The following is a 24924-nucleotide window of genomic DNA, read 5'->3' as shown; positions in this document are numbered from 1 at the left end:
GCAGCAGTGGTGGTGGTAATTGCAGTAGTGGTGGTGGTAGTTGCAGTAGTGGTGGTGGTAGTTGCAGTAGTGGTGGTGGTAGTTGCAGTAGTGGTGGTGGTAGTTGCAGCAGTGGTGGTGGTAGTTGTAGCAGTGCTGATATTATTATTATTATAGAACTATAAGAATTATTTTTGTTGTTTTCTATTTAGTATTCATAATGTTTTATAGCTTGGAGCGGTGCGGTCTGTGGAGCCAGGCGTGTGATCCTGGGGGCACGCGGTGGAAGACATAACTTGATTGACAGTACGTTCCGTAGCACTAGCATTGGGGACTGTTCCAAACATGGCAGTGTGCCGGACTGCATCAACTGAAATATTCCACCATTTAAAAAATATCCCCAAAAATATTTGCAACTTTCTCATTCCCTACGTTATGGAGAGTTTCAACATAGGACATAGATGACTGGATGTGGTCTCTGTTGACCTCTAAGCCTGTGTACTTTCACATACTATTCACCTTTTGAGGGGTTGGAAATGAAAGGTGAAATGTCAGTGCGACATTTATGAGAATGTACCTTCCCACCTTCCGTTTTTGTCCTCCAGTCCCACATTAATAACGTCACAAAATCTGCATTCTACCACCTGAAGAACATTGCACGACTCCGACCCTCCCGCTCTCAGACTCAGTTACCGAAACCCTGATCCACTGCTTCATCTCTACCCGCCTGGACTACTGCAACGCCACACTCTCCGGTCTAACCCTCTAAAACCCTGGACAGACTGCGATATGTGCAGAACTCAGCTGCCAGGGTCTTAACTGGCATTAAGCCCTGGCAGCACACCACCCACCCCGATGCAGCTCCACTGGTTACCAGTGAAGTTCCGCATTAAATTCCAGATTTTACTCCTCACATACAAGTCCCTTCACGCTCTGGCCCCCTCCGTTACCTCTCTGACCTCCTCCACCCCTACACCCCCCCTGCGGTCCCTCAGGTCCCCTGACAAGGATCAGCTGGCAATTCCCCGCACTAGACTTAAGACCCTTGGGGATAGGGCCTTTTACGTGTCCGCCCCCACTCTGTGGAATCAGCTCCCCCCCCCCACATCCGCTGTGCCCCTTCCGTGGAGACTTTTAAAAAGCTAAAAGCACACGAAAGCACACCTTTTCTCTGAGGCCTATGGCCTCTAACCCACGACCCCACCCAGTGCCTTGCGCATTTGCACTCACTGACTCGCCTACACACACACCCTCACCTCCCACTCTTGTGAAGCCACCTTGAGTATCCTGAAAGGTGCTATATAAAATAAAAGTATTATTATTATTATTATTATTATTATTATTATTATTATAAAGACAGTCTGTTCTGTTTTGTCAACAAGCTTTTACCCTCTCAGACTAATTGTCTGGTCCCAGCCGATGTTGACACAATGGCTTAGTGACGGTGGTGGGCAGCTGCCTCAGACCCACCTCTTTGTTATTTGGTGGGTGCGTCACTCTCTTCGAGCACAGGCATGGCAGTGGATCTAGAAAGTCCTGTGCCGCCTCAAATGACCTGGGTGACGTATATTTCTTTTTAGACTTAATGCATGTTTTGCACGGATTGTGGATTGTGGATGGTTTCTGTGCTGCCCTTAATGACACACAATGAAGCGTGCCTCGCGTTGAGGTGCGAACGCTGTGTCCCATTGTTCCTCGGGCTAATGGCGTTTCTGCTGCATCAAGCTCCAGGCAGTTAAAAAAAAATAATAATAATAAATTTGTGGGGAGTGCAATTAGAGAAATCTTCTTTTGTGTTTGAGCACCATGCAACACTGAATGGCTCCCTATAACTCTGAACTCCAAGAGACTTTGGGATGTATCTGTAGTTTATCTTATCTTATAGTTATTTCACCTTTCCAGCAGTACAATAAGCATTGGGTTGTGGAAAAACTGTTGTGGGGAATCATTTTGGAAGTCATGCAATACGCATAACGTTATTATTCCAATAACCAAATAACTTGGAGACAGGATATGAAATTGCAGTATGGACAGTTGGGACATTATAAGTTATTTTGATATAGATATGACAAATGTCTAGGCTATGTCTAAGCTAAGAGAAAATAACTACTACTAACTACTAATAACTTACCATTACTGGCAGACATATCAGAACATACAATTAATATAATGGATGATTATACAACTATTTCCAAATTGCTGTTGTTTTAACAAAAAAGAAATAAAGAATATCTACAAACTATTCATTTTTCATCCATGCTGCTAGTCAATCTGACACAACAATGTTAAAGAACACTGAAAAGTGTTGTTGTCAAATGACAATAGAAGGCTCTCATACAGACGTTGATGAGCTTCATGTGGATACAACATGTGCTTGACAATCTATGTGTGAATTGCAGTGTGTGTGTGTGTGTGTGTGTGTGTGTGTGTGTGTGTGTGTGTGTGTGTGTGTGTGTGTGTGTGTGTGTGTGTGTGCCTGTATGTGTGTAAGCATATAAGGGCCTGGTGTGAGTGTGTGTGTGTGTGTGTGTGTGTGTGTTTTCTGTATGTGCCTGCACTATTTCTAAGTGTCTAATGCATGTGTATGAGAGTGTGTGCGCCTGTGTATGTATGCCTGTTTGTGTGTGTGTGTGTGTGTGTGTGTGTGTATGCCTGTGTGTGTGTGTGTGTGTGTGTGTGTGTGTGTGTGTGTGTGTGTGTGTGTGTGTGTGTGTGTATGAGAGTGTGTGCGCCTGTGTATGTATTACTGTTTGTGTGTGTGTGTGTGTGTGTGTGTATGCCTGTGTGTGTGTGTGTGTGTGTGTGTGTGTGTGTGTGTGTGTGTGTGTGTGTGTGTGTGTGTGTGTGTGTGTGTGTGTGTGTGCCTGTGTATGTATGCCTGTTTGTGTGTGTGTGTGTGTGTGTGTGTGTGTGTGTGTGTGTGTGTGTATTATAGTGGTAGTGCAGGTAGTCAGCAGCCTTGAGTTCCCTCTAGTCCATCTGTGACCATCTGTGGTGGCTGTCCATCTGCAAAGCATCCCATCATAGTATGTCAAACTGAGCCACTGTGAAATCACAGTCCGTCAACACCTGCGACAGCCTTATGGTAAAGTCCTTGGCATCAAAATAAAATTTCTCGACAAGGGCACGCATATTTATTACAGTTCACAGGTGTGGGTTGTTTTTTGTAGGTTTTGACAACTCTCTCTCCCGCTCCTGTATAAAAAAGAGAATATGTTCTTGGAACATATTCTCAAAACACCTAGGTGCCCCAAGGTGCCAGAGGTGCAAGACAATAAGTAAGTAAGAATTGAAAGTTATTATTCCATGCCATAAAAAAACAAAATTGTCTTCCATGTATTTAACTATCGGTGTCAATGTGACGGTATGAGATGTAAAAGTGATGAACATGTACAATATCTAACATTACACATCATTTGTATACATTTAAGACATGCTTTGTACTATCTTTAAATGTGCTTTGAATAAGTGACAAACGCAATATGATTCAAGGTTAAAAAAACATTGAATGATTAGCAATAACACTATTTGTTCTTCTGTGTTCTCAGTTGACCCTGGGTTGGATTTTTTATCCTCGTTTCAAGGCTTCCACGTCTAAACCTCAATCTCACTATTTTAAATTCTCTCGTTCTATTTATGTTCTGAACACATTTTACCTTGAGCATGGGAAACTGTGTCTTTTAATATACTAGGAACCATGAAAGGTCTGTCAACATGGCATCTGTAAATGTTTACCTAATAACATGTAACAGGGTCAGAAGTGCCTCGCAGCAACCAAAACAACATTTGATAAGACATTACCAAATGTTGAATTGCTAAAATGGTAAATGCCTGCAGTTTTCATGTCTCAATGCAGAGTCGCAACCGCTTCGTGCCGGCAGATACATTGTCCCTAATGAATTGTTAGTGACAACGTTATATAGAACCAAAATGTAAATTTGAAAAGCAACAGCTCATTGTGACAAGCTGTTAGGCGTCCGGGAGGATGCTGTAATCCCAGGAGTGTCAAGGGCATCTAGATAGGGAGAGATTTACCCCCTCTGCGTCTCTGAATCTACAATCAGCCAACCAGCTGATTAACACAGAGAAAGAAAGAAGGAAGGAAAGAGAGAAAGAAAGAATGAACAAAAGAATAAACTAACAGAACAATGAATAGAAGAAGAAAAGGACCAGCTGGTGAAATTAATTGTACTTTTCTTGCAGGAGACGTTGCCAAATATTCGAGAACAGTGCCAGTGCACTAATGATTAATTTTCCTTCCTTCTTGGTTTAAATTAGCCTACATTTCTGGACAATTTACCATTAACCATAATCATAGAGTACCATAGGATCGTTTTAACTTTGGAGGGAGGTCTTTTTTACGGCAGGTGCATGCAGCACAGTTTGAGCTAGTGTTTTTCAAATACCACCCCCCCCCCGTTCCGAGGAGCTGACAATAATATAGTAATAGGTCAGGGCTTTGATGTGTTCCCCCCCCCCAGTGTGCTCTGGTGCAGGTTCAGCTGGTGCACATTAAACGTGGAGAGTGCCCCTTTATGCGTTGGAGGAATCCTTTTAGCGGTCTACAGGATGCGTGGTTGGCACCGTGCTGGACCCGTGTGCGTCTGTAGGTTCTCCACGAGACGCCGTACCTCCCCACCAGCAGCCTCACCGCTCAACGCCAGGACCCCGAGCAACACCGTCGTCACGTGCATGTATCTTCATTTCATATCCTCATTTATGAACATCAAATCAGCCATTCGTCCTTATTTAAACTTCATTCAACTGTATGCTTGTATATGTAAAACTGTTTTATGTAATTGCATTGTTGTTTGTTTGGTGAGTGGAGGACATGGAGTGTTTGACACCACGGAGTAGGTGACTTTGAGTCTAATTAGGTTCTAGAAATACTTTGAGCTCGTCGTTACAGTTGGCTGCGTGCAGACTGTAGACCCTGTAATCTTTTCTGAAGGGGCAAAATAGAAATGATCGTCCTCTTTTGTCTGCTTCTCTGTTTAAAGTATTGAGTGAGATATTATGTAAGCACTGTACTGTCTACTGAAGTTTTAATCTTATTTGAAGATGTTTTGCTGTTTTGATTTATGTAAAAATGACCACCAACAATTCAAGATGATCTCTCCATATTGTCTTTCTCAAAGTAGGTAAGACATGGTAACAATCATTTGAATCTTAAGCCATGTGAAGTTGTTTCAATGCATAAGCTGAATAAGCAATGGATTTTCAAAACCAATCATTTGGGAAAGCGGTAGTCTTCGTAAACAGTAGTCATAACTCCAGACAGTTAGGCTATAGTTTGCGGTATAGGAAAAATACCGGTAGCGGTAACTGTAATGTCAGTCCTTATGCAGTCAAAGTAGTGCAAAAAGTAATAGATAAAAAAAACATAGATGTTGAAACATTTCCAGTGATCCCCAAAAAATATGATTAAATACATTTTTTGTGAATTGTTGTAATCAAAAGGCTCATTTACGAGTACGATTCCTTTTTTACCATAAGGTTTATCTCATGTTTGGGGTTTTGATAAAGATTTTGATGTGGAGGCCGGCTGGAGGGAAGAGATGCCTCAAGATGTGATTAACTTGCACCGAGCCTTGGCTGCTCAGCTCCCCTCAGGGGGACAGGGGCCATGGGCTGTGGGGTGGACAGTGATCCCGGACACCCTAATTACCAAGCGTAGTTAGATTACTTCTGGTGTGGTTCACAGTTGGTAACATTTCCCCTCTTCACTTGATGTGTGTCAATCATTACCTGCATCGGTATTCTGTAGTAGTTAGCGACGATGATGAGGTGCATGCCTTCAGTCAGGGATATAAACCTCAGACAAACCAATCACACGTTTGTCTGAGTGACCAATCAAGTCGCCCCTTCTAGTCACCCTGCAGCCAGGTCAAAATCACGTCAAATCAAACTCTAGTACCAACTCAAAGCCCGATAAATAATAATAATAATAAAAAAGATGAATATCATCGTGAGAAAATACTTTCAATACTTAATACTTTTCACTCAATTGAACCATTACCTTTATGAAGGATTTTTTTTGGATAATTCTGCCTGGAATTAGACTTTTGCTCAGACAATTCTTACGCCCTCAATCATGACTCCATAGGTGCTTCCGGTCAGAACACATTGTGTTCTGACCTGTTAAGAAAGCTAACTCCAGAATAACGTCGCTTATTCCACTGAATTGCCGTTGCCTCATCCGTGAGGCGACGGTGACGATGGCAGTCGCGACGATGCGGTGATAAATTAATTAAAAACATGTGGGAAAAAAAAGGTAAGAGTGAGACTTTAGCACCGATAAAGAGAGGGACGTGCGTGCGGTCCGTAAACTGTGGCGGGCCCTGATGCAGCTGAATACCCTGCATATATTACTGCTGCACGGTACAACATGTTCCAGCGGATAAGGTGCACTTTTTGTGCTGTGGTTTCAATGTACTGCAATTCTCACGCTCTCTCCCTAGAGACTAAATCTGTCAAAGTAGTGTTGCTCACGCACGATTCTTCACTTTTCTAACTATCCTTTCACACACTATTTTAAAGTGACTAATTTTAAGGTTTGCGTCGCCGCTGTGATGCAGTTGTACCGAATGGGCGCTCTACTGACAAAAATCTCCATTGACAAATATTGACTCACACAAGTCGGGTAAAACATAGTTTTTTTGTGTCAAAATTAGTTATTGTTGTAGTGGTAACCCAATAAGCATTTGGTAATTGTATATATACACACACAGCACATTGCACTTCTAGTGATAATGATTCAACAATAAAAACGTTCAATCATTCCGAAACAAGGTTTTGCTTTAAACATTGTCTAAGATGAAATCTGGTATCGACAGCGACAGTGACACTATGTAAACAATGTTTACAGTCTTCTATTCATTTGAATTCCGTCATCAAAACCAAAAAACAAAACAAACACTGTGGGGACTCGGAAGGTCATCCATGCGCCAATTACGGATTGCAAGTTTACATTTTCTTATAACTTCCAGTTCATAACCCTTATGCTGATAACACTCCCACGCTGGCTCTCTCTTCCTCACCCTCCCTCCCATTCAATGCATCCTCTTTGGCCTCTACCCAAACTCCTTCCCACTCTCCTCTCTTCCCTCGCAGCTAGCACTATTGCTTCAGTCAGCCTCCTGGATCATTGCAGCCACACATGTGCACAGACGAGCGCACGCACACACACACAGGAGCACACACATGCAAGCACACACGCACACACACACACACACACACACACACACACACACACACACACACAGAAGCACGCACACACACACACACACACACATGCAAGCACACACACACACACACACACACACACACATACACAAGCGCATGCACACACACACACACACACACACACACACACACATACCCACACACACCCGCAATCCGCCTCCCCCTCCTCCCCTCCCTTCTGCCATGGAGCACCATCCATCACCCACTGTGTGCAGCTGACACACCCTGTCTGACACCCCTCATTCTGCCGCACCCCCGCTTGTTAAAGTCCCTCTGAGGGCTCACCTACCCAGGGGCACAGGGTACAGTATAACGGATATGGATCATCTTAAGATACCATTACATATTAAATCAAAATAATTATTACTGTTTGGAAGGGCCCTCATTGGTGGAAGAACTGCTGACCTCTGGAAGAATAACTAAAGATGCCACCCATAATGGAGAGAATACAAACAATGATTTGTACTGGCTTCGTCTTCAGAGAATGCAGTTTGAGCTGCAGTAAGCAACTTTTTGGTGTTCATGCATGAGTCAGTTTGATTTTTGCAAACAAATCCTGAACCTTCAGTCACTAAATTTGTTTTGTTAAGAAAAGTGAAGGCATATTTGTTTGCATGTCCAACGGAAATAATGCCAGGTCTTCTTTTGGGCTTAAAGCCTTCAGCTCTCATGCATGACGAGCCTTACCAATATGTATTCCTGTTCTGCACCTTGGCCTCTCTATTCTCTGCTTCTTTGTTTTGGCTCTGTTTTCTATTAGTGTTGCCAACTTCAGCTGTGTGAAGGAGTGTATCCTGGCTTGCTCTCCACCTGCCAGGTGATACAGCCGCACAGGCTTTGCTTTGATCACTGATTGGTTAGACCAGAAACGTTTCCTCCCCCTTGCATATGATTGGACATGGCTTCCTCAGTGTCAGCCGACGGTCTTCCTGCCAATCTGCCCGACTCTTGCGATGAGATTTTAATTAAATTCTAATAAAAACTGAAACCAAAAATAATCTCACAACGACTTTAGCCTTAAGTATTTCTATCCCATTCTGTTTTACATTTTAATCATTTTTAGTGAAAACAAATGATCTGGCGGAGACGCTGCAGAGCCAGAACCCTAATTTGGGTGTCATCAAGATATACGGCACGGAGAAGCTGCACCGACAATTAATAGGATGGAGACCTTGCAAGGGCATAAAATGTTTTAAGCAGTTGCCCCAAATGAATGAGCTTGCAAACGGCAAACTAATAAAAACTTCAAGGGCACCGTATTGAATAAGATAGCCGGGCTCTTCTGGGGGAAACGGCTGTGTGACCCGGGCTGGGCGCCTTATCTGGGAGGAAGCAGTGATTCGATATGAAGATGGAAAAACCACATGGTTGGCAACAGCATATATATATATATATATATATATATATGGACTAACACACATACAACTGTCGTAAGGAAGCCAAATGGCTGTGCTCACCGATTACAGCCACCCAGTATTGTTGCACGACACGTACCATCGAAACATTGAATTTTGAATTGAATTGAATTTATGCGTTACGTAACTAACTGATTAATGACCAGAAGATGGCTCCATTGAAAAGGATTCAATTTTGAATGGGATTGGCTGTATTGACTTTTGGTGTCATTTTGGTGTTACAATATCATATTTGAAATTCACATTTGCAAATGTATATTGCACTGATGTGGCTGAAAATGGATTCTTCTTCTAAACCAACGGGGACAGACAAAAAGATCACTAATAACTGGAGCTGGAAACCCGAGTAGCTCTCCTTTCTCTTGTTGTAATCTAAATTAGATGTTGGATGAATAATGTGGCATATCTTGGTGTCAATCTCTAGTTTCCATGGTAACTTTCATGGTCTGTTTTTTTCCCTTCCAATGTTTCGTATCTCCACACTTATTCCTTTCATCCTGGAGTACATCAACATCCTCTCAGATATTAGCATATTTACGTTGTAATCCCATCGGAGGAGGTGTGAGAAGGCTCCATGAATACGGTTACCCAGTCCTTAATGAGCTTTTGATAGATTAACAGCGCTATCCGCTCTTAATATTAGAACATATTCAACGTTGCCGACAGTGAGTAGAAGCCAAGCTTAGTCCTCTGTCCCCCGAAAGACAACCACTTAATTGTAGAAGGGAGCATCAAAGAGTATAATTAGCAAGATTAAATGCAGTCTTAAAGAGAAGAGAAATAGGTATCACAGCGACGTTCTCTGTATGATTTTGTGTGTGTGTGTTTGTGTGTGTGTGTGTGTGTGTTTCTGTTTGCGTTTGTGTGTGCGTGAGTGTGTGCATTTAACTTTAGGAAGTTGTGGTGTTTTCAATGGGATTTGTTGGGATACAATGGCGCAATCAAAGCTGCGTGTCGATGATTCAACTTTTAAGCCAGTGCATACTGGGAATTGCATTGATTCTTTTGTCCATAACCACCTCAATAGCTTCATTAGTGAAGGGAATTAGTAAGCAGATACTTGGGATGACTCTGTTTTTGACCCCAGCTGCAGGGCGTCTCTGATTGCTCGTCAGTAAATCTGAACATTTGGAATGCGGCCGCGTTCATGCGTGAAAGTTCGACGAGAAGTGGTACAGTAAGACGATATTATGGGAGGAATTACAAATTATAAATTATTGATTGAGATAGTTACCTTACTAATGCAATAATGATTCAAAATTATCATTATTAGAATCGGTGAGCGATTTGTTTTAAACGGGTATGCATAATTCAGAATAGACTCGGGATTGATTCATATGCCTTGGTGTAAGTACGCTCCCCTTCACTCCTTCATCTCCTCTATAGCGATGAATATCTGAACAATTGGCATGATACTATTTTACAATGTGCATAATTTCCCTTCACAAAGGCAGGCGACAAATGACATCTGAGAATTCTCCCACTGACACTTAACACTCGGAGCAGAAAGGTTTGAAAGCACTTTGTACGAGAGACCATCAAAGTGGCTTTCACAGGCATCGAAGAGAGTAAATGGGATTTATTCTGCAATATTGTTGTGATTAAATAATGATAACATGTCTTTCCAAAACATCCAACTCCAAGCCGCTGTCAAGGGCTTTAATAAAAATGCACTGAACATAATACGTAATTAAGTTATTACGTCATACAACTGGCAACCTTTGAAATGTAGAAATAATTCTTGAAATGAACGGTTATTCTGATTATTCTGAACATTTTCATAAGGGACTGGGTGTACCTTGTCATAGCATCGAGTAGCGACCAAGGACAGCTGATTGGACGCAGCGAGAGATTTGTGGAAGCATGTAATCACGTTGCGCTAAAGTGCACCGCAGAATTAACTAAATGACCCTCTCCAAAAGCTGCCGGTACTGAGCCTTGATGAGACAAATAGATTGTGGGGGTGAGAAAAATCCCCCAAACCACCGCATTAAGCGGAACATAAGAACAGAACGCAGAGTGTGTACTCTGGTGCCCGGTCACTGTGTTTCAGGTGGTTGCTGCTGTTTGATGTGTTTTCAGGTCAACCCGCCATTAAGTCTGTCCAATGGGATTTGGCCCGCTAATGAACGTGGCACTATAACTCGTGATTGCAACTTACATTAAGCCTTTCATGTATCGAGGCGACATATTGGCCTCCTGAAGCTCACGATGAGGGATGCTCGTGTTAAGATGAATCTTTAATGAGCCTGAGTCTTGTTTACTACACTTGAGCATAGAAGCTCTCATGCAGGCGATTACTTTGAGCACTCTGACAACTTGTAGTGTGGTGTTTATTATGTCTCTGACTTCACTCACCCTGGTGGATTTAATCATTACTAGGCCGAGCAGGGAAACCTGCTAAGTTTAACACTTCGTATGACCTGTGTTATCATGTTGATTTGTTTGTTCATTCTATTAATGTATTCGTATTTTATAAGCGTGTAGCTTGCAGGTTGGCGGCCTCCAGTTAATTAAAGTTATAGAAGCATGTAGCAAATCAATTAAAGCACGGCCAATTTTTGTAGACTCACAATTATGTCTGGGCTTGCTTTGGTAATGCATTGTGCACATGCGAATCAACCACACCTATATCTTGAACCACGCTTGTGTTGTCGTGCCTCCATTTTGATTTGCCTCCACCTCCCCAAACAAATTAACGGAATGGAACCAACAAGTGGCTCTGGTAAATGGACTGCAGTTATATAGCGCTTTTATCCAAAGCACTTTACAACATTGCTTAACATTCACCCATTCATGCACACATTCACACACCGACAGCGGAGTCAACCATGCAAGGCGACAGCCAGCTCGTCGGGAGCAGTTAGGGTTAGCTGCCTTGCTCAGGCTCTCGGCAAGTGGCTAGGAGGAGCCGGGGACCGAACCAGCAACCTCGCGGTAACCAGCCGACCCGCTCTACCTCCTGAGCTCCTGCCGGCTGGCTCTTTAACATCGGCTTATCCCAGCCTTTATCAATCCACCACAACTCACTTCAACGTATAAACCATGTCGTGACTGGTGTGACGCCCCATTGGCTGTGTTGTGTACATATTATTATCATCCTTTAAGTCAAGCGATCAACAACGCTGTGCTATCAAAACGATCCGTCACTACTATCAGGACGATGCGTCTGTCTATCAACCAGCCGGTCGCACGGAGCACGGAGGAGATAGGATAACAGCGCTGGGGGGGACTCGTCCGAGGAGGCCCCCCCCAGACGAGGACGAAGACGACGAAGCAGCGGCTCTGAGACGCCGGCCTCACCTGGTGGATGAAGACCTGGGCTCCCCGGGGGCTCATGAGCAGCACGGCGCGCCGCAGCGTGTCGCGGTAGCGGTTGAGCTCCTCGGTGCGCATGGTGCTGAACAGGTCGCTGAAGACGCGGCTGACGTTGCGGTCGACGCGCTGCAGGGACACGTCCAGGCCCAGCCGGGACGCCTGGTCCATGAAGGCCTGCAGGCCCCGGATGTCTGGCAGGGAGGGAGAGAGGGCAGAGAGACATTGGACGACATGGAGGAGAGAGAGGGTTTTTTCTTTTTTGTTGTTGTTGTTTTTTTTCACGATATTTAGGTCTAGAGAGAGAGAGGGAAAGGTGAGAGACAGAGAGAGTGAAAAATTTGTCGTTTAACAAAGCGAAACCCAGAGAGCTGGTTAACTCTTCATCTACAAAGACCTTGATCGGAGAGAGAATGTCTCTCTCTCTGATCAAGGTCTGTCTAGACGAAGAATTAAGAGAGATGAGACGGCGATGGCGATATAGGAAAAGACAGTTAGAGGGAGACGGAGAGAGAGTGCAGAGTTGTCGGCGGAATAGACGGGGAGACAGAGTTGGAGACGGAGGGAGAGCAAGGGGGCACGGCACTGTGGCACACAGTCTCAGATACAGAAAGAGATACGGGGAGAGAGTGAGAGAGAGAGTTTGATACTGCTTTATACAGCGATGGTGTTGATGAAGAGGCAGACAGACAGACGTAGGGACCAAAAGATGAATAGAAAGACTGAGACGGACTGACATAGATATAAAACACTTCTGACATGTGTCTGTGAGCCCAGTGGCAATATAATTGAAAATCCTTTTGAAATTAGATCACATGAGATTGTAAGGCAGGTTCATTGCATGTGTGTGTGTGTGTGTGTGTGTGTGTGTGTGTGTCGGGGGGGTGAAGGCCATGGAAAAGAGAATCAGGAATCAAAGGTTGGGTCGTCGCCTATAGCCACGGTTGCTCGCCAAAGCTACGCAGAGGGTGTGTGTGTGTGTGTGTGTGTGTGTGTGTGTGTGTGTGTGCGTGTGTAAGAGGTGTTTGTGTGCACGTGTGAGTGGGGCTGGTGGGTTGTCTTCTCCATACTGTATAATTTCCCCTCATTTCGCTCCACACCAAGCATGAAATGCCTGTTTTGTTTTTCGGCTTAACTGTTTTAAAGTTAAAGTCTGAGCTGTTTGGCTATTTGCATAATGTGTGCGTCCTGAGGTCTGAATGCGTCCTGCAGGCCCCTCCCCCTCTGCTGCTGTCCGTGAGTCATCCATGAGGGCTGTCAGGCACGACCGAACACACAAGAGGGAAGACCAAACCTAGCAGGACTAATGGATTCACATACACGTAGATCGAAATACACCAAAATACATATTTCTAACAGTTTTGTTGGATATTAGTCATTACTTTCCAGAACAAATAATGGCCCACGCATGGAAGGAAGAGACACGCAGTTCAATGCTGCTTCACTGTCACCATGTAAAAAATAACTTTTTTGTTATAACTTCTTTATAAAAAAACAGCACATGAAGCAGCTTGTTTATTTTAAAGATGCACATGCTCGCATGAATCTTGCACTTTTTTGGGATGTTTAAGTGCAATGGCTGATTGAACTTATGTTAGTCGCTCTGGACAAAGGTTAAATATAAACAGCAAATGTCGGCAATTCCTTGCTTTGCAACTCGTTGTTAATAGTTAAGCTCTATGGATGCATGAAGACAGGCTACATCTGTTCGGGAGATGTAGCCTGTACTAGAGCGCAGGAGTACGAATTGATGTATTCTCTTTTGGATCTTTTGAGAGAAGGCAAAAGAGTTGTTGAGATGTTAAACACACAAATGACTTGAACACATAAACATAAAGAAAAATGACTGTAAACTTTAAATGCCTGCATTATAAAAGTTTAGTCCAAAAATATATATGAACACAGTTTTTCATCCTCAGCCAATGAAGCATAATAATGTTGTCGTCCCCCTCCCAAGGGGGGGGGGGGGGCACGCTGTAGAAACGATGACTTAAAAAGATGCAAGTACAATTCCCAATTTGTCCTGCTCTCGTCTTTGTACAATCTGTTTTATGGAGAGGCGTAAACGCTATTGTCATTGGATTTTCTTCGGCATTGCAATCTTCAAAGGGCAGAACAAAACTGAAAATGAAAGCATTCATCAGTGGGAGACATCGCCAAACACTTCTGCTTATAACTCTTTTTAGAGCCCATTTTCCTGACCAACAATACCGACGGTTTCTTAAGGAGGGGCCTCTGCTTACACTCAATTCTTTTTCCACCACTGAGGGAATACTGTGGTGGAAAAAACACTATTATTTTCTGTGCTGAGACACACACACACAGACATGCACGCACACACGTACTTGCACGCACACACACGCACACAGAACATAATAGTTCTGTTCCCTTATGTCCCTCTAATGGACCACTCCAATTAATTTACATTTCTATATTGGATTGTCACATGAATAGCTTTTGCGGTTAAATTGGAAATGCAAATGAAAATGTCCATTTAGTGCACTTCAAATATTATCTTGGACTTGGCTGAAATTTAGTCTTTTATATGACTTTTTAATATTATATTTTGTAGAGGATAATGAGTTTAGCACATATAACCTTATTAAGCTGTAAAATATTGTATTGTTGCATTGTTGCCACAAGTTTGACTGGTACCGAATAAACTCTGAGAGAAAATAAGGGTAAGTAAGGGTATAACATTTTTGAAGCATCCAAAAATGTGCTACAAACATTCAACCGCCACAAAGACAGTTTCTTATCTGAAAACCGCCCCAGAAGCCACATTGTGGCCTTGAGGCCCCGAAGGTTTTTTCAAAAGGGGGATCTTTAACAAGCCAAGACAGAGGACAAACATAATGATATTCTGACATGACACAGGGTTGCCAACTGTCATGCATCTGGCGTGTCACTAACGCATTCAGTATCAATCTCACACTCTTACACACGCAAGAAATGTCACGCCAAAATCCATTTTTCTCCCTTCTCAATCCGTTCATTTTCTTTTGATGACTAGAATAGACCACAGCGTATTGTTTCTTAATGACAGGAGAGGAGTTTAAGGCGCACAGCTGCTCTCTGATCGTTGATTCGCTGAAAACCTTGCACCTGATACGTCAGAGCATAGGTTCGGAGCATGGTTCGGAGTCGGAAAATTAGGGTTAGGGTTACCAAAAATAGAGTCTTACTCAAGCCAAAGTCCCAAAGTCATGAACACACTTCTTCCCCTAAAGATATTCAAGTACAAAATGCTAACTGCCCCCCGCTGAAATACATCCGGCTCTTGTGTCCAGTGCTGCCTCTACCGCGACGTAGCAGGAGCGCATGTCCTTATTTCAGTAGCAGTGGGCAGACCGATCTAATCAAAGCAAAGCGGACACTGCTGGGGATGGCACCGTCAGACAAAACTTACTGTTGAACGTATACCAGGGGTGTCAAACGTACGGCCCGTGGGCCTAATCCGGCCAGCAGTGTAATTTAATCCGGCCCACCAGATAATATCTAATGTCTATAAGAACTGGCCCGCCGGCATATCGCATTTCAGCATTAACGCATGTCCTGGTGCGGTAACACTGGCGCGTCAACTCCGGCAGATCGCAATCCCGCAGTACATTCAAACAGGTCGTTAGGGGGCAGGCAGAAGGCTTGGATCTGGCTGATCCCTGGCTTGGGACATTGGGGGATCGAACCTGGTACTGCCTGGTTGCTAATGGCAACACTGCAGCAACGATACTACCAAACTATCCCGCCACTGATACATAGAACTAGATTGACAGACAAGACAGAGGGATATGTAGACAGTGACATGTACTGCATGCAGCTGAGGCAGCTGTCTTGAATTGGTGCGAGGCTGTGAATGAATTAGCTTGCCACGGTCAAGGGTGCAACAGGGCGGGGCTTGGCTAGCTTCTGCATAACTGCATGGATGCACTCTTGCACTCAAGTCTGAGAACCTGCGCCATGCTAACCTAGCTGCTTCCACTCAGCACTAGGGTGTTAAAGCTGGAACTATTACCCATGATGCAATAGACAGTCAGTATTCAGACAGGGAGCATGCACGTCATGAACTGTCACAGGAGCTGTTAGAAGGAGGAAGAGGAGGAGGAGAAAGACAGGGAAGGAAGATAAGAAGAGGATGAAGAGGAGGATGAAATTAAGAAGTGGAACAAGAAAATACAAGGAGGTGTGACGGGACTAGCATTGGAACCTGACGAATCTTGCAAGCTCATGTTTCAATTGCTCTGCAGAAAAGGTCTGGCTACCCTCCCATACAAAAAGATTTTTGCCTGGTACGAGATAGATCCATCCCGACCGTTTATCAAATAGGAGGCGAGATAAATACGACGACGGTGCAGAAAAGCACTGTGGAGGCATTTTCAACAACAATAAAGATGGCTGCCTATGATGTAGAACGGTCTGTTGATAACGCTATCAAGACAGTATTAAACAAACCGGATGGTATACTTTCACTAAAAGAAGAACAAAAGACTGTGCTAAAAGCTTTTGTTGAGAGGAAAGATGTTTTTTTGTCAGTATTGCGTCACCCGCTTCTTTGCTATGATTGGTTGAGAGCTTATCCAATTGCGTCCAGAGTCCATTTGCTCTGTGCAGAAAGGAAGGTTCCAGACTGAGTGCAGTGTGCAATTCGCCTGGCGATGCCCGGCTAGGAAGGGACAGTCTCACGTGGAGGTAGTTACAGAGACACTCACAACAGGCTCAAGCTATTGCTTTGTTTAATCATCTAAGTATTCTTTCTTAGACTTAAAGCAGCTGTGTAAAGTGGAGTGACAGGGGAAATGTATCGACCCCTGGAGGAACGTCGAGGCCTTTGAACAAGCTTACCCCACAAATGGCCCTCCATTTGTTCTGGTGATAAAGGACTCTGCATCATTGGCAATTGACAGTCCTGCTCATGGTTCTACTTTAAGCATAATTCAACTCCAGATCAATGTGCTATGATTTCTATTCCCTATACTCTCAGAGCCTCCGTCGTGAGGACAGCAGATGTGAGGACCAGAGGACACCGTAAAACAAATTGTCCTGCTGCTAACAATCACACAAAATTGAGGCTTTAAAAACTTGAAATGTGTTTTTGCAGGAGCAAATTGGGCTTATTGTTTTCAGCAGAAAAACAATATTTTTCATGATCAGCTTTCATTCCTTATATTTCTTTCTTTGATTATTCCTTGTTGCACACACCCACATGTCTCTGATATCCTTGTCCTTGCATGTGTGTGACATGCATGATGCTGCTAGCGCATTCCAACTCTAACTTCTTTCAACCTCTATCAAACCAGACTTCTACTAAATCAAAAGGAGGAAAAACACAATCAGACCCATTCACCACAGCCAATCACTCAATCGTTTGTATCGTACTCATAGAGATGAACATCAGGTGTAAGATAAAGTAGCTTGAGCTGTTGTTTTAAAAAATACTGCAGCTGGCAACCTTTCACGACACCAGTACAACAACCTCGACATTTAGATGGATCACATTCACATTTAAGATCCACATTTCGAACCTTTACCATACAATGGGCAATTTCAATTGTGGTATTTCAGTAACAACGCATTACATCTCCTGAACTTTGCATTCCATGTGTTTTAATATTTACTGAAGCCTGGCTTGAGTAAATATTAAAACACATGGAAGGCAAAGTTCAACAGTGCTCATTGTCTGTTTGCAGCAAAAGTTCCTGCACATTTTGTCTCTCTTGTTTATCTTCCACTAAAACCCATCTCCCGGTGGTGCCTTCCACCTCCTCAATACCCAGATAAGCCCCGCTGTGTTTGGCTCTGTGCATCCCTCGCTCGTCCAATTAAAGGGACTCAACACATCGGGAGACGCCTCCAAGCTGGTGGCTAGGCGCGGGAATCAATCCTCATCCCTTATGCAAGCCTATAACACCCTGCCTCTCCGGAGAGAGCAGGAACTCAGCCTCCACAAAGGGAGGACCCTCTGACACTCATTATCCGATGACATCAGAAGTCCGTTAAGAACCCGGAGTGACCCCGGGTTCCTAACTATGCCCCCCTCCCCCGGCCTCTACCCTGGTAATGACACCAGAAATGACAATCCAATTTTCCCGGAAATTTTGAAGGAGTTGAGTGCAGAACGGAAACGGGAAGGAGGGGCGGGGGGGAACTTAGCATCCTCCGAGCACCCCCCCCACCCCCCACCCCTCCCCCCCTCCTCCCTCTTATAGAATCAATGAACCCCGTCTTTCATTTCCATTCAAAGTGCTGCGGAAGCAGGTCCTGAGCCAAACACATGCTGCTTGTTTAGATGACCGCTCAAAGGCCCAGCAGGTAGAGCTGTTCTAATTGGCTGAGGGAATTAGGAGCATAATGGAACATTATTAGGAGCATATTGTGTATATATATATATATATATTTATTTATTTAATTCTAATTAATTTTGAGCTGGGTTTACCCTTTCAACAAGCAGGAAGACAGGCGGACATGCGTTCTCTATCATGAATAGGAGGCGGGATTAGCTCAGGAGGTAGAGAGGGTTGGCTGGTAACCACAAGGCTGCTGGTTCGATCCCCAGCTCCTCCTAGCTGAGTGTTGTGGTGTCCCTCAGCAAGACGCCTCACCCTACTTGCTCCTGACGAGCTGGCTGTTGCCCTGCGTGGTTGACTGTAAAGTGCTTTGGATAAAAGCACTATATAAATGAGGACCATTTATGAATAAACAACCCTGTCAATATGCTTATTCCATATAAACAACATCTGCACTTTCAACGCACACATCTTCTCCGTATTCATCATTTCATCATTACACCCATTGCTCCATAGTCAACAGACAAAGCCACATACAGTCTGTTTTAGGTGTATTGACATGCTCAGTTCCACTGTCGCCCTGGGTACTGAGTCAAGACGGGGGTTTCAAAGTCAGTCTGCCTCCGTCTCTCCGTGGTTGGAATGGTAGCAAAAGCCATGACATGCCTTTATTCAATTTCAATTTCTCCCAGTCAACAACACAGTGAGCTCTTATATTTTTCATTAGATGCGGCATAAAACTAAAAAAAGAAAAGACTTGCCCTGAGGCTGCAGCCAGCCACCATGTTCCAGAGGCAAAGAAACCTCTCATGAAATGCAGATGAACACACAACGTAATCTGTTGCACTAAATGGAATCCCTTACTCGACTTCCTTCAACTGTTTCAGTTTCCAGAGGGCTCAACTGCAAGAGTACAGGACAGCAGGGCTACATATGAAGCAGCGCTAGTAGGCTCACGATGGATCCGCAATACATTAACTTGGCTGATGGCCCTGGCAGTACCCTCCCCACGTGTTCCATTTGTAGCATTTTCTCCTTTGTAAATAGAGCACAGCGTGAGATATTTACACTGGAACACTGGCAGCGAGAGACAGTCAAAGGTCTTATTGGTTACTTATTGGGTTGGAAAGCCTTTCCATTTGCAGTCCCACTTCTTACCTCCCCGCTGTGCCTCAAGGTGCTTAAAGACTTCTCTAAAGGCCAGCTCTGCCTGTGCAGAAGCCTTCTGCTGTCCGGTGTCTCCAGCAATAAAGACGCCCTGCTCGTGGCATCCTCCCCCTATTGATTTGGTACGCCAGCCAAGTCACCGGAGACGACACGCGGAGATGACTTGGAAGTGTCGAGGAGTTTGCCTCTGACGGGGCCGCCGATGCCTTTTGAAATGACGGCCAAGCGGTACAGGCCTGGAGAGCCCATCTTCCTGCCAAGGTCCATTGTGGTGAGACACAGTTTACCCCCTGAGAGCAGCCAAAAGCAGCTGTTTGAGGCGCCATGAAAGACCACCAGGCGGGCGTGTTGCTGACAGAAGCAGCATAGTGTGCCGCCGTTGAAATAAACCGATAAACACAAGGAACGGGATTCTGTGGTAGCCTTGCCGTACTTTTTATGGTTTCTATGGCAATATATGGAACCGCATTTCATTCAGATGATGATTTGGCACCATGGCAAAACATCAACCCTGCATCACGGCCAAATGTTAGCACAATGATAACAAATTATAATATATGGACTGTTATGATAAAAATTTCCCTAATTTAAAACGAGGCAACAGATTTACCATCCATCATTTTTTATGGATAGGCGCTCTGTATCAAAATAACAATGGACTTCAGCCAGACCCTGACCCCGCAGTCAAATGGCACTCGTCCCTGAATTAGTAAACAGAGCAGGGGCATGAATGAGCCGGCGTGTAATCAGGCCACGCCGCACCCAACAGCCTCTCACGTCCTCCTACTTCCCTGTGAGCCATCCATATAGATCATAAGGCTAGGCCACTGTTCTGACATGGCGCATGTACAGGCCCCTCGAGGGGTGTGGCTGAGTGTGCGTGGATATGTGTGTGTGTGTGTGCGTGTGCGTGTGCGTGTGTGTGTGCGTGTGTGTGTGCGTGTGTGTGTGTGTGTGGGCGTGTGTGGTTTGATCTCGGGGGGGGGGGGGGGGGGTGGGGAGGTGGGGCTTGTCTGTTGACAGGCTTAACATCTGCTGGGTGATGGCTCTATAATACATTTCTGACATGCCCTGCCAGATGTGTCGGTGAACTCTGGCGGTTTAATTAGCGCGGCGTCGGAGGCCTGTGACTGACGACCCGCGTACACGGGGCTCTGTGGAGGCTCCACACTGCTCCGTGTCGCCTCACTCCGTCTCTCTGCCTCCTCACGGTGCCGCCCGCCGTCTTCTGACCAGCGACGTGATGGGAATGACTCTTTTTTTCTCTGTGGTGTACGACATCCTGGGACTCAATCCGTCTGTGGTTTTGACAATGGACAACAAACGCTTGCCTTGTCCATTATCCAAGACCGTACCAAAGGAGATATAGTAACCCATGTGTAAGTATTGTCTGAGTGGCTTTTTGCTTCCTCGGTGTGATAAATATGGATCATTTTTCTTGACAATGATGTTTTTTTCATTTTTGGATAGGGCTCCTTTCTCCAATTCTCTCTTATCTTGTGTTCTTTCTTTCCAACTACAGACTCGATGCCTCCACACACTCCTCCAGGCTTTTTGTTCTCCTCTGCGCTTTTTAGCGCCGGGATATGAGAGGTCTCACTCGGCAAGCATACGCATCAGCGCACAACTAGTCTCTCTCTCTCTCTCTCTCTCTCTCTCTCTCTCTCTCTCTCTCTCTCTCTCTCTCTCTCTCTCTGCCAAGAAATACCCGATGTGTAACTGTCAAGGCTCTAGAATATGGAGCGGAATCACAAAAGCTCCTGTTCTATGTGAAAGAACTGAAGCCCTGAATTGAGCAGAAGAGGAGGAGGAGGGGGGGGGGGGGAGAGAGAGAGAGAGAGAGAGAGAGAGAGAGAGAGAGAGAGAGAAAGAGAGAAAGGTTCAGAGACAGAGTTAGGGAGAAGTCTCACTAACCTGACAAGATCACGTCCTGAGATCTTGATCTCAGCTTGAATAAGCCAACTGAAAGGTTTGCTCATCTTCTTCCTGAGTAGCTTTGGACTGAACTAATTTAGCAGCAGGGGAGGATGTGAGGTAAGGGGGAGGGAGGAGGGAGGGAGGCAAGAGGATTGAAGCAGCTACTCGCTCCACTGATGGCCCCAACCGTTTTATAACATAGACAGCACGGTTCAAAAACATTGACGTCGTATCCCACCGTGTGGAGTGTGAGTGGATGAAGACTGGTTTGAGCAGCCTCACCTGGCCCGAGCCTGATTGGACTCTGGGGCCGGCCGGGTGAGGCTGCTCACCTGTTGCGCATTGTGCAGTCAATGTGCAACAGGGTAAACCAAGCCATCGCCACACACACTCAGGGAGAGATAATAATAAAAAAAAATGGAGCACCAGGCCATGTATCATTATCCTCAAACCTTACAATAAACCAACTTCCACACCACTGCCCTGTGTCCTCTGTCTGGTGGAGCCCAGTAAAAGCCAGCAAGGTGGAGTGTGGCAGCCACCGCGGTGGAGTGTAGCAATGGACCTTGTTATACGCAGATTCGCATCCGGCCGCTATTACAGGGATCATGTATTGCCGTTGTATTTTCCCTTTATTATTCTAGTAAAAGCTGCAGCGGATGAGAACCCTTCCAGGGGCCACGCCAGGGCGGATTAGGCGTCCCTTCAACACCAGCCACCCAGAGCAGGTGATGTGAACAGAATGCATTTCCGCTGTTGGAAGTGCGAGTTAGCACTAGCATCACTGGAAGGCAGTCACAGCAGGTCTCTGCTGTGACTGTGTGACGGGATCCTGATTAAGTGCTACATTTGTTTAATTAAACAAGTAGTGCCGTGTTAAACATCGGAACATCTGAACAAAGTGTCATCGCCGCTGTCATGGCAGGGCTTAATTTAACAGCCCTGGAGAAGGAGCTGGTGTCACTGCACACCACCCTTCCATCCGGGGGGGGACCTTGTCCTAGGCCCGCTGTGTGTGGGACCACGAAGCTCCAGGGATATCACGTTATTGGATCATCTACTGTGGATCCAAGTGTGCAATCATGTTATAATCCTAGTGAAAGTAGTAGTGTGTGCATGTGTGTGTGTGTGTGTGCGTGGAGACAAAATATGTTCAAAGTCAGTCACAAGAAGCCACATGTTTGAGTGATTGGATAAATAACATTGATAATATATGCATGTGACTGATACGAAGCCTGATGATCTCCTCCTGTGATCTTGTGATCTTTAATTGTTTCAACGATGAGTCTGTGCTTTTCCTTGAGCGAGGGGCTTTCCATAGGAGAGGTGACAGAGGACTATCTATATGTAAATACATCACAGGCTGTCACACACGCTCACATCAGCCATCTCTCACAGCACACACACACACCATTTATGCTAAAGAGCCAGTTAATAATATAGATAAAATGTTCCAGTGGAGAACTGCAGACGATGGTGTTCTGTGCACCTGCTTGACGATACAGAACTCCTTTCGCGAGACGATCTGTTGTTCTAACTTCCACTTTCACTTTGTAAGTGATGAGACAGTATTCAGCCATGGCAGCGCTGCAATGTGGAAGAAATATGAATGCGGCATCCAACAGAACTCACATCTGTCCATTTCCTCTTTTAGTGCAAAGCCAGACTTCGCTTTTGAGTTATGTGACAATAGTGGTAATATAGGGACTGGTCTGGAGTAATGAAATTGTAAAAAACGATATATTTATTTAATATTTCACAGTTGGGTCTCCTCATTTCCTTACTCATTGGTGCCTTTCATCAATTAGAATTAGGTGAGCCATGTCTATCCTCAATATGCTATGAGACTGTGTGTGTGTCTGTGAGTGTGTGTGTGTGTGTGTGTGTGTGTGTGTGTGGGGGGGTGCGCATGCGTGTGTGTGTGAGTGCGTGCATACTAAATATGTGAGTCTAATGTATGAAGGCCAAGGCAAAGCTGTTATCCATTACTATTTGATCTATGGCTATGTAGATATTTTCGTAGTATTCCAATAATTACCACATTATTTACTTAGAGATAATTGACTAAATACAATTTACGCAAGTTAAAAAACAATTATCAAGTTTCTGTCTACTCATAACCAATAAACATGAAGTGATAATCACCAAATGTATTAATATTACAAAACCATTTATAAACCCCGCGAACAAACACCCACCCATCCGCACACCCACACCCAACCACCCACACACCCACACCCAACCACCCACACACCCACACCCAACCACCCACACCCAACCACCCACACACCCACACCCAACCACCCAACCACCCACAGAGGAACTCACCGTAGTCGCTCTCGTAGAAGAGGATGAACTTCTGCCAGTGCAGCTCCGACACCAGGGTCAGCATGACGTCGTTGATGCGGACGGGCGGGCGCGCCGCCAGCGTGTAGCTCTCCCCGTCCGGGCTGGGGTTGAGGTGGCAGGCGGTGCGGGGCGTCCCATCGCCGTTCCTCTGGATGAAGAGGTGGGGGATGTGCATGGCGTCCGTCAGGGACTGCAGGGCGCTGGCCGCCGCGCAACCCGTGGACGTCACCAACGCCAGGATACCCTGGTTCATCAGCTCACAGGCTGGAGAGAGAGAGAGAGAGAGAGAGAGAGGCAATGAGAAAGACATTTAACCAGTCCTTTAGTGGCACAATTTAAGGAAGATCTGTAACCAATGTTCTGTACTAAATCCATATTCCATAAGAGATAAAGGAAATGTCGAAACACTGGCTCCTCCGACAACAAGGCTACAGCCAGTATGTCCTCTTTTGAAATTTCCACCGAGGGTCGGAACGTTTGTTTGTGTTTTGGCCTGTGGGATGTGATTCACTCCCAGTAACCGGGGTTACCGATACAAAACGAATTGGCACACACACACGCAGTGCGCTGAAGCCATGGGAGCAAGCAAACAAACTGGATAAACTGAGGTTTCATTTGGCTCTACCAGACCTATATAGCCCGACCTGAGCCGGGCTGAAACACAGATAAATCTTGGAGCTGCATATGGAAGATGGAGACAGCTTGGAGGCCAAAAGCACTTCAAGTTGGGTGCCACATGAGCTGGTTTATTATTTGCAAAAATAAGAAATAAATTGAAAACATATACTGTATCGTGTGTCTGCATGATGGCTGGTTTAAGCAGCCTAACCCATGGCCCGAGTCAGACTGATTGGTCTCTGGGGCTGGGCAAGGCTGCAAACCTGTTGCGCATTGGGCATTCAGTGTGGAACAGATCTGGGAGAGATCTCCTACATGGTGTCATGGAGCGCCAGGTTGTGTATTATTGTCTACAGACTTACAATAACCATCTTTCAACATCACCACCCTGCGCCCTTTGTCTGGAGGAACCCAATAAAAGCCACTGAGGTGGAAGGTGGCGAGCGATATTGCTACCCTGGGGCCAGCCCTTCTGTGTCCTTTGTTTGTAGGGCCCCCACTCTGTGCCAGAGTACCAATGTCTAATGCTAGACGCCACCAAGGTGGATGACACACTCCACCTAGGTGACTTTAAACAGGCTCCTTCAGACAAGGACGCAGTGTGGTTGTGGTGGTGGTGGTGGTGGTGGTGCATGTTG

The 24924-nt window shown here is 45.2% G+C and overlaps 1 protein-coding gene across 1 annotated transcript in view; it reads right to left on the bottom strand.

Moving 5' to 3' along the window:
• The window catches only part of grid1a (glutamate receptor, ionotropic, delta 1a), a gene marked incomplete at its 3' end in the record, with an annotated part of 83394 nt that extends 59467 nt beyond the window's left edge, over window positions 1–23927 (bottom strand). The window contains exons 1-2 of the mRNA XM_084470498.1: window positions 23648–23927; window positions 11943–12148 (exon numbers count right to left, since the gene is read on the bottom strand). Of these exons, the coding sequence (XP_084326624.1) occupies window positions 11943–12148; window positions 23648–23921 (480 nt within the window). The 5' untranslated portion in view covers window positions 23922–23927. The remainder of the gene's footprint in view (window positions 1–11942; window positions 12149–23647) is intronic.
• Window positions 23928–24924: the final 997 nt, after the last annotated feature.

The sequence above is a fragment of the Micromesistius poutassou genome (assembly GCF_964030765.1).
Source record: "Micromesistius poutassou genome assembly, chromosome: 7".
Classification (NCBI taxonomy): Eukaryota; Metazoa; Chordata; class Actinopteri; order Gadiformes; family Gadidae; genus Micromesistius; species Micromesistius poutassou.
This window is presented reverse-complemented; position numbering and strand designations above follow the sequence as displayed.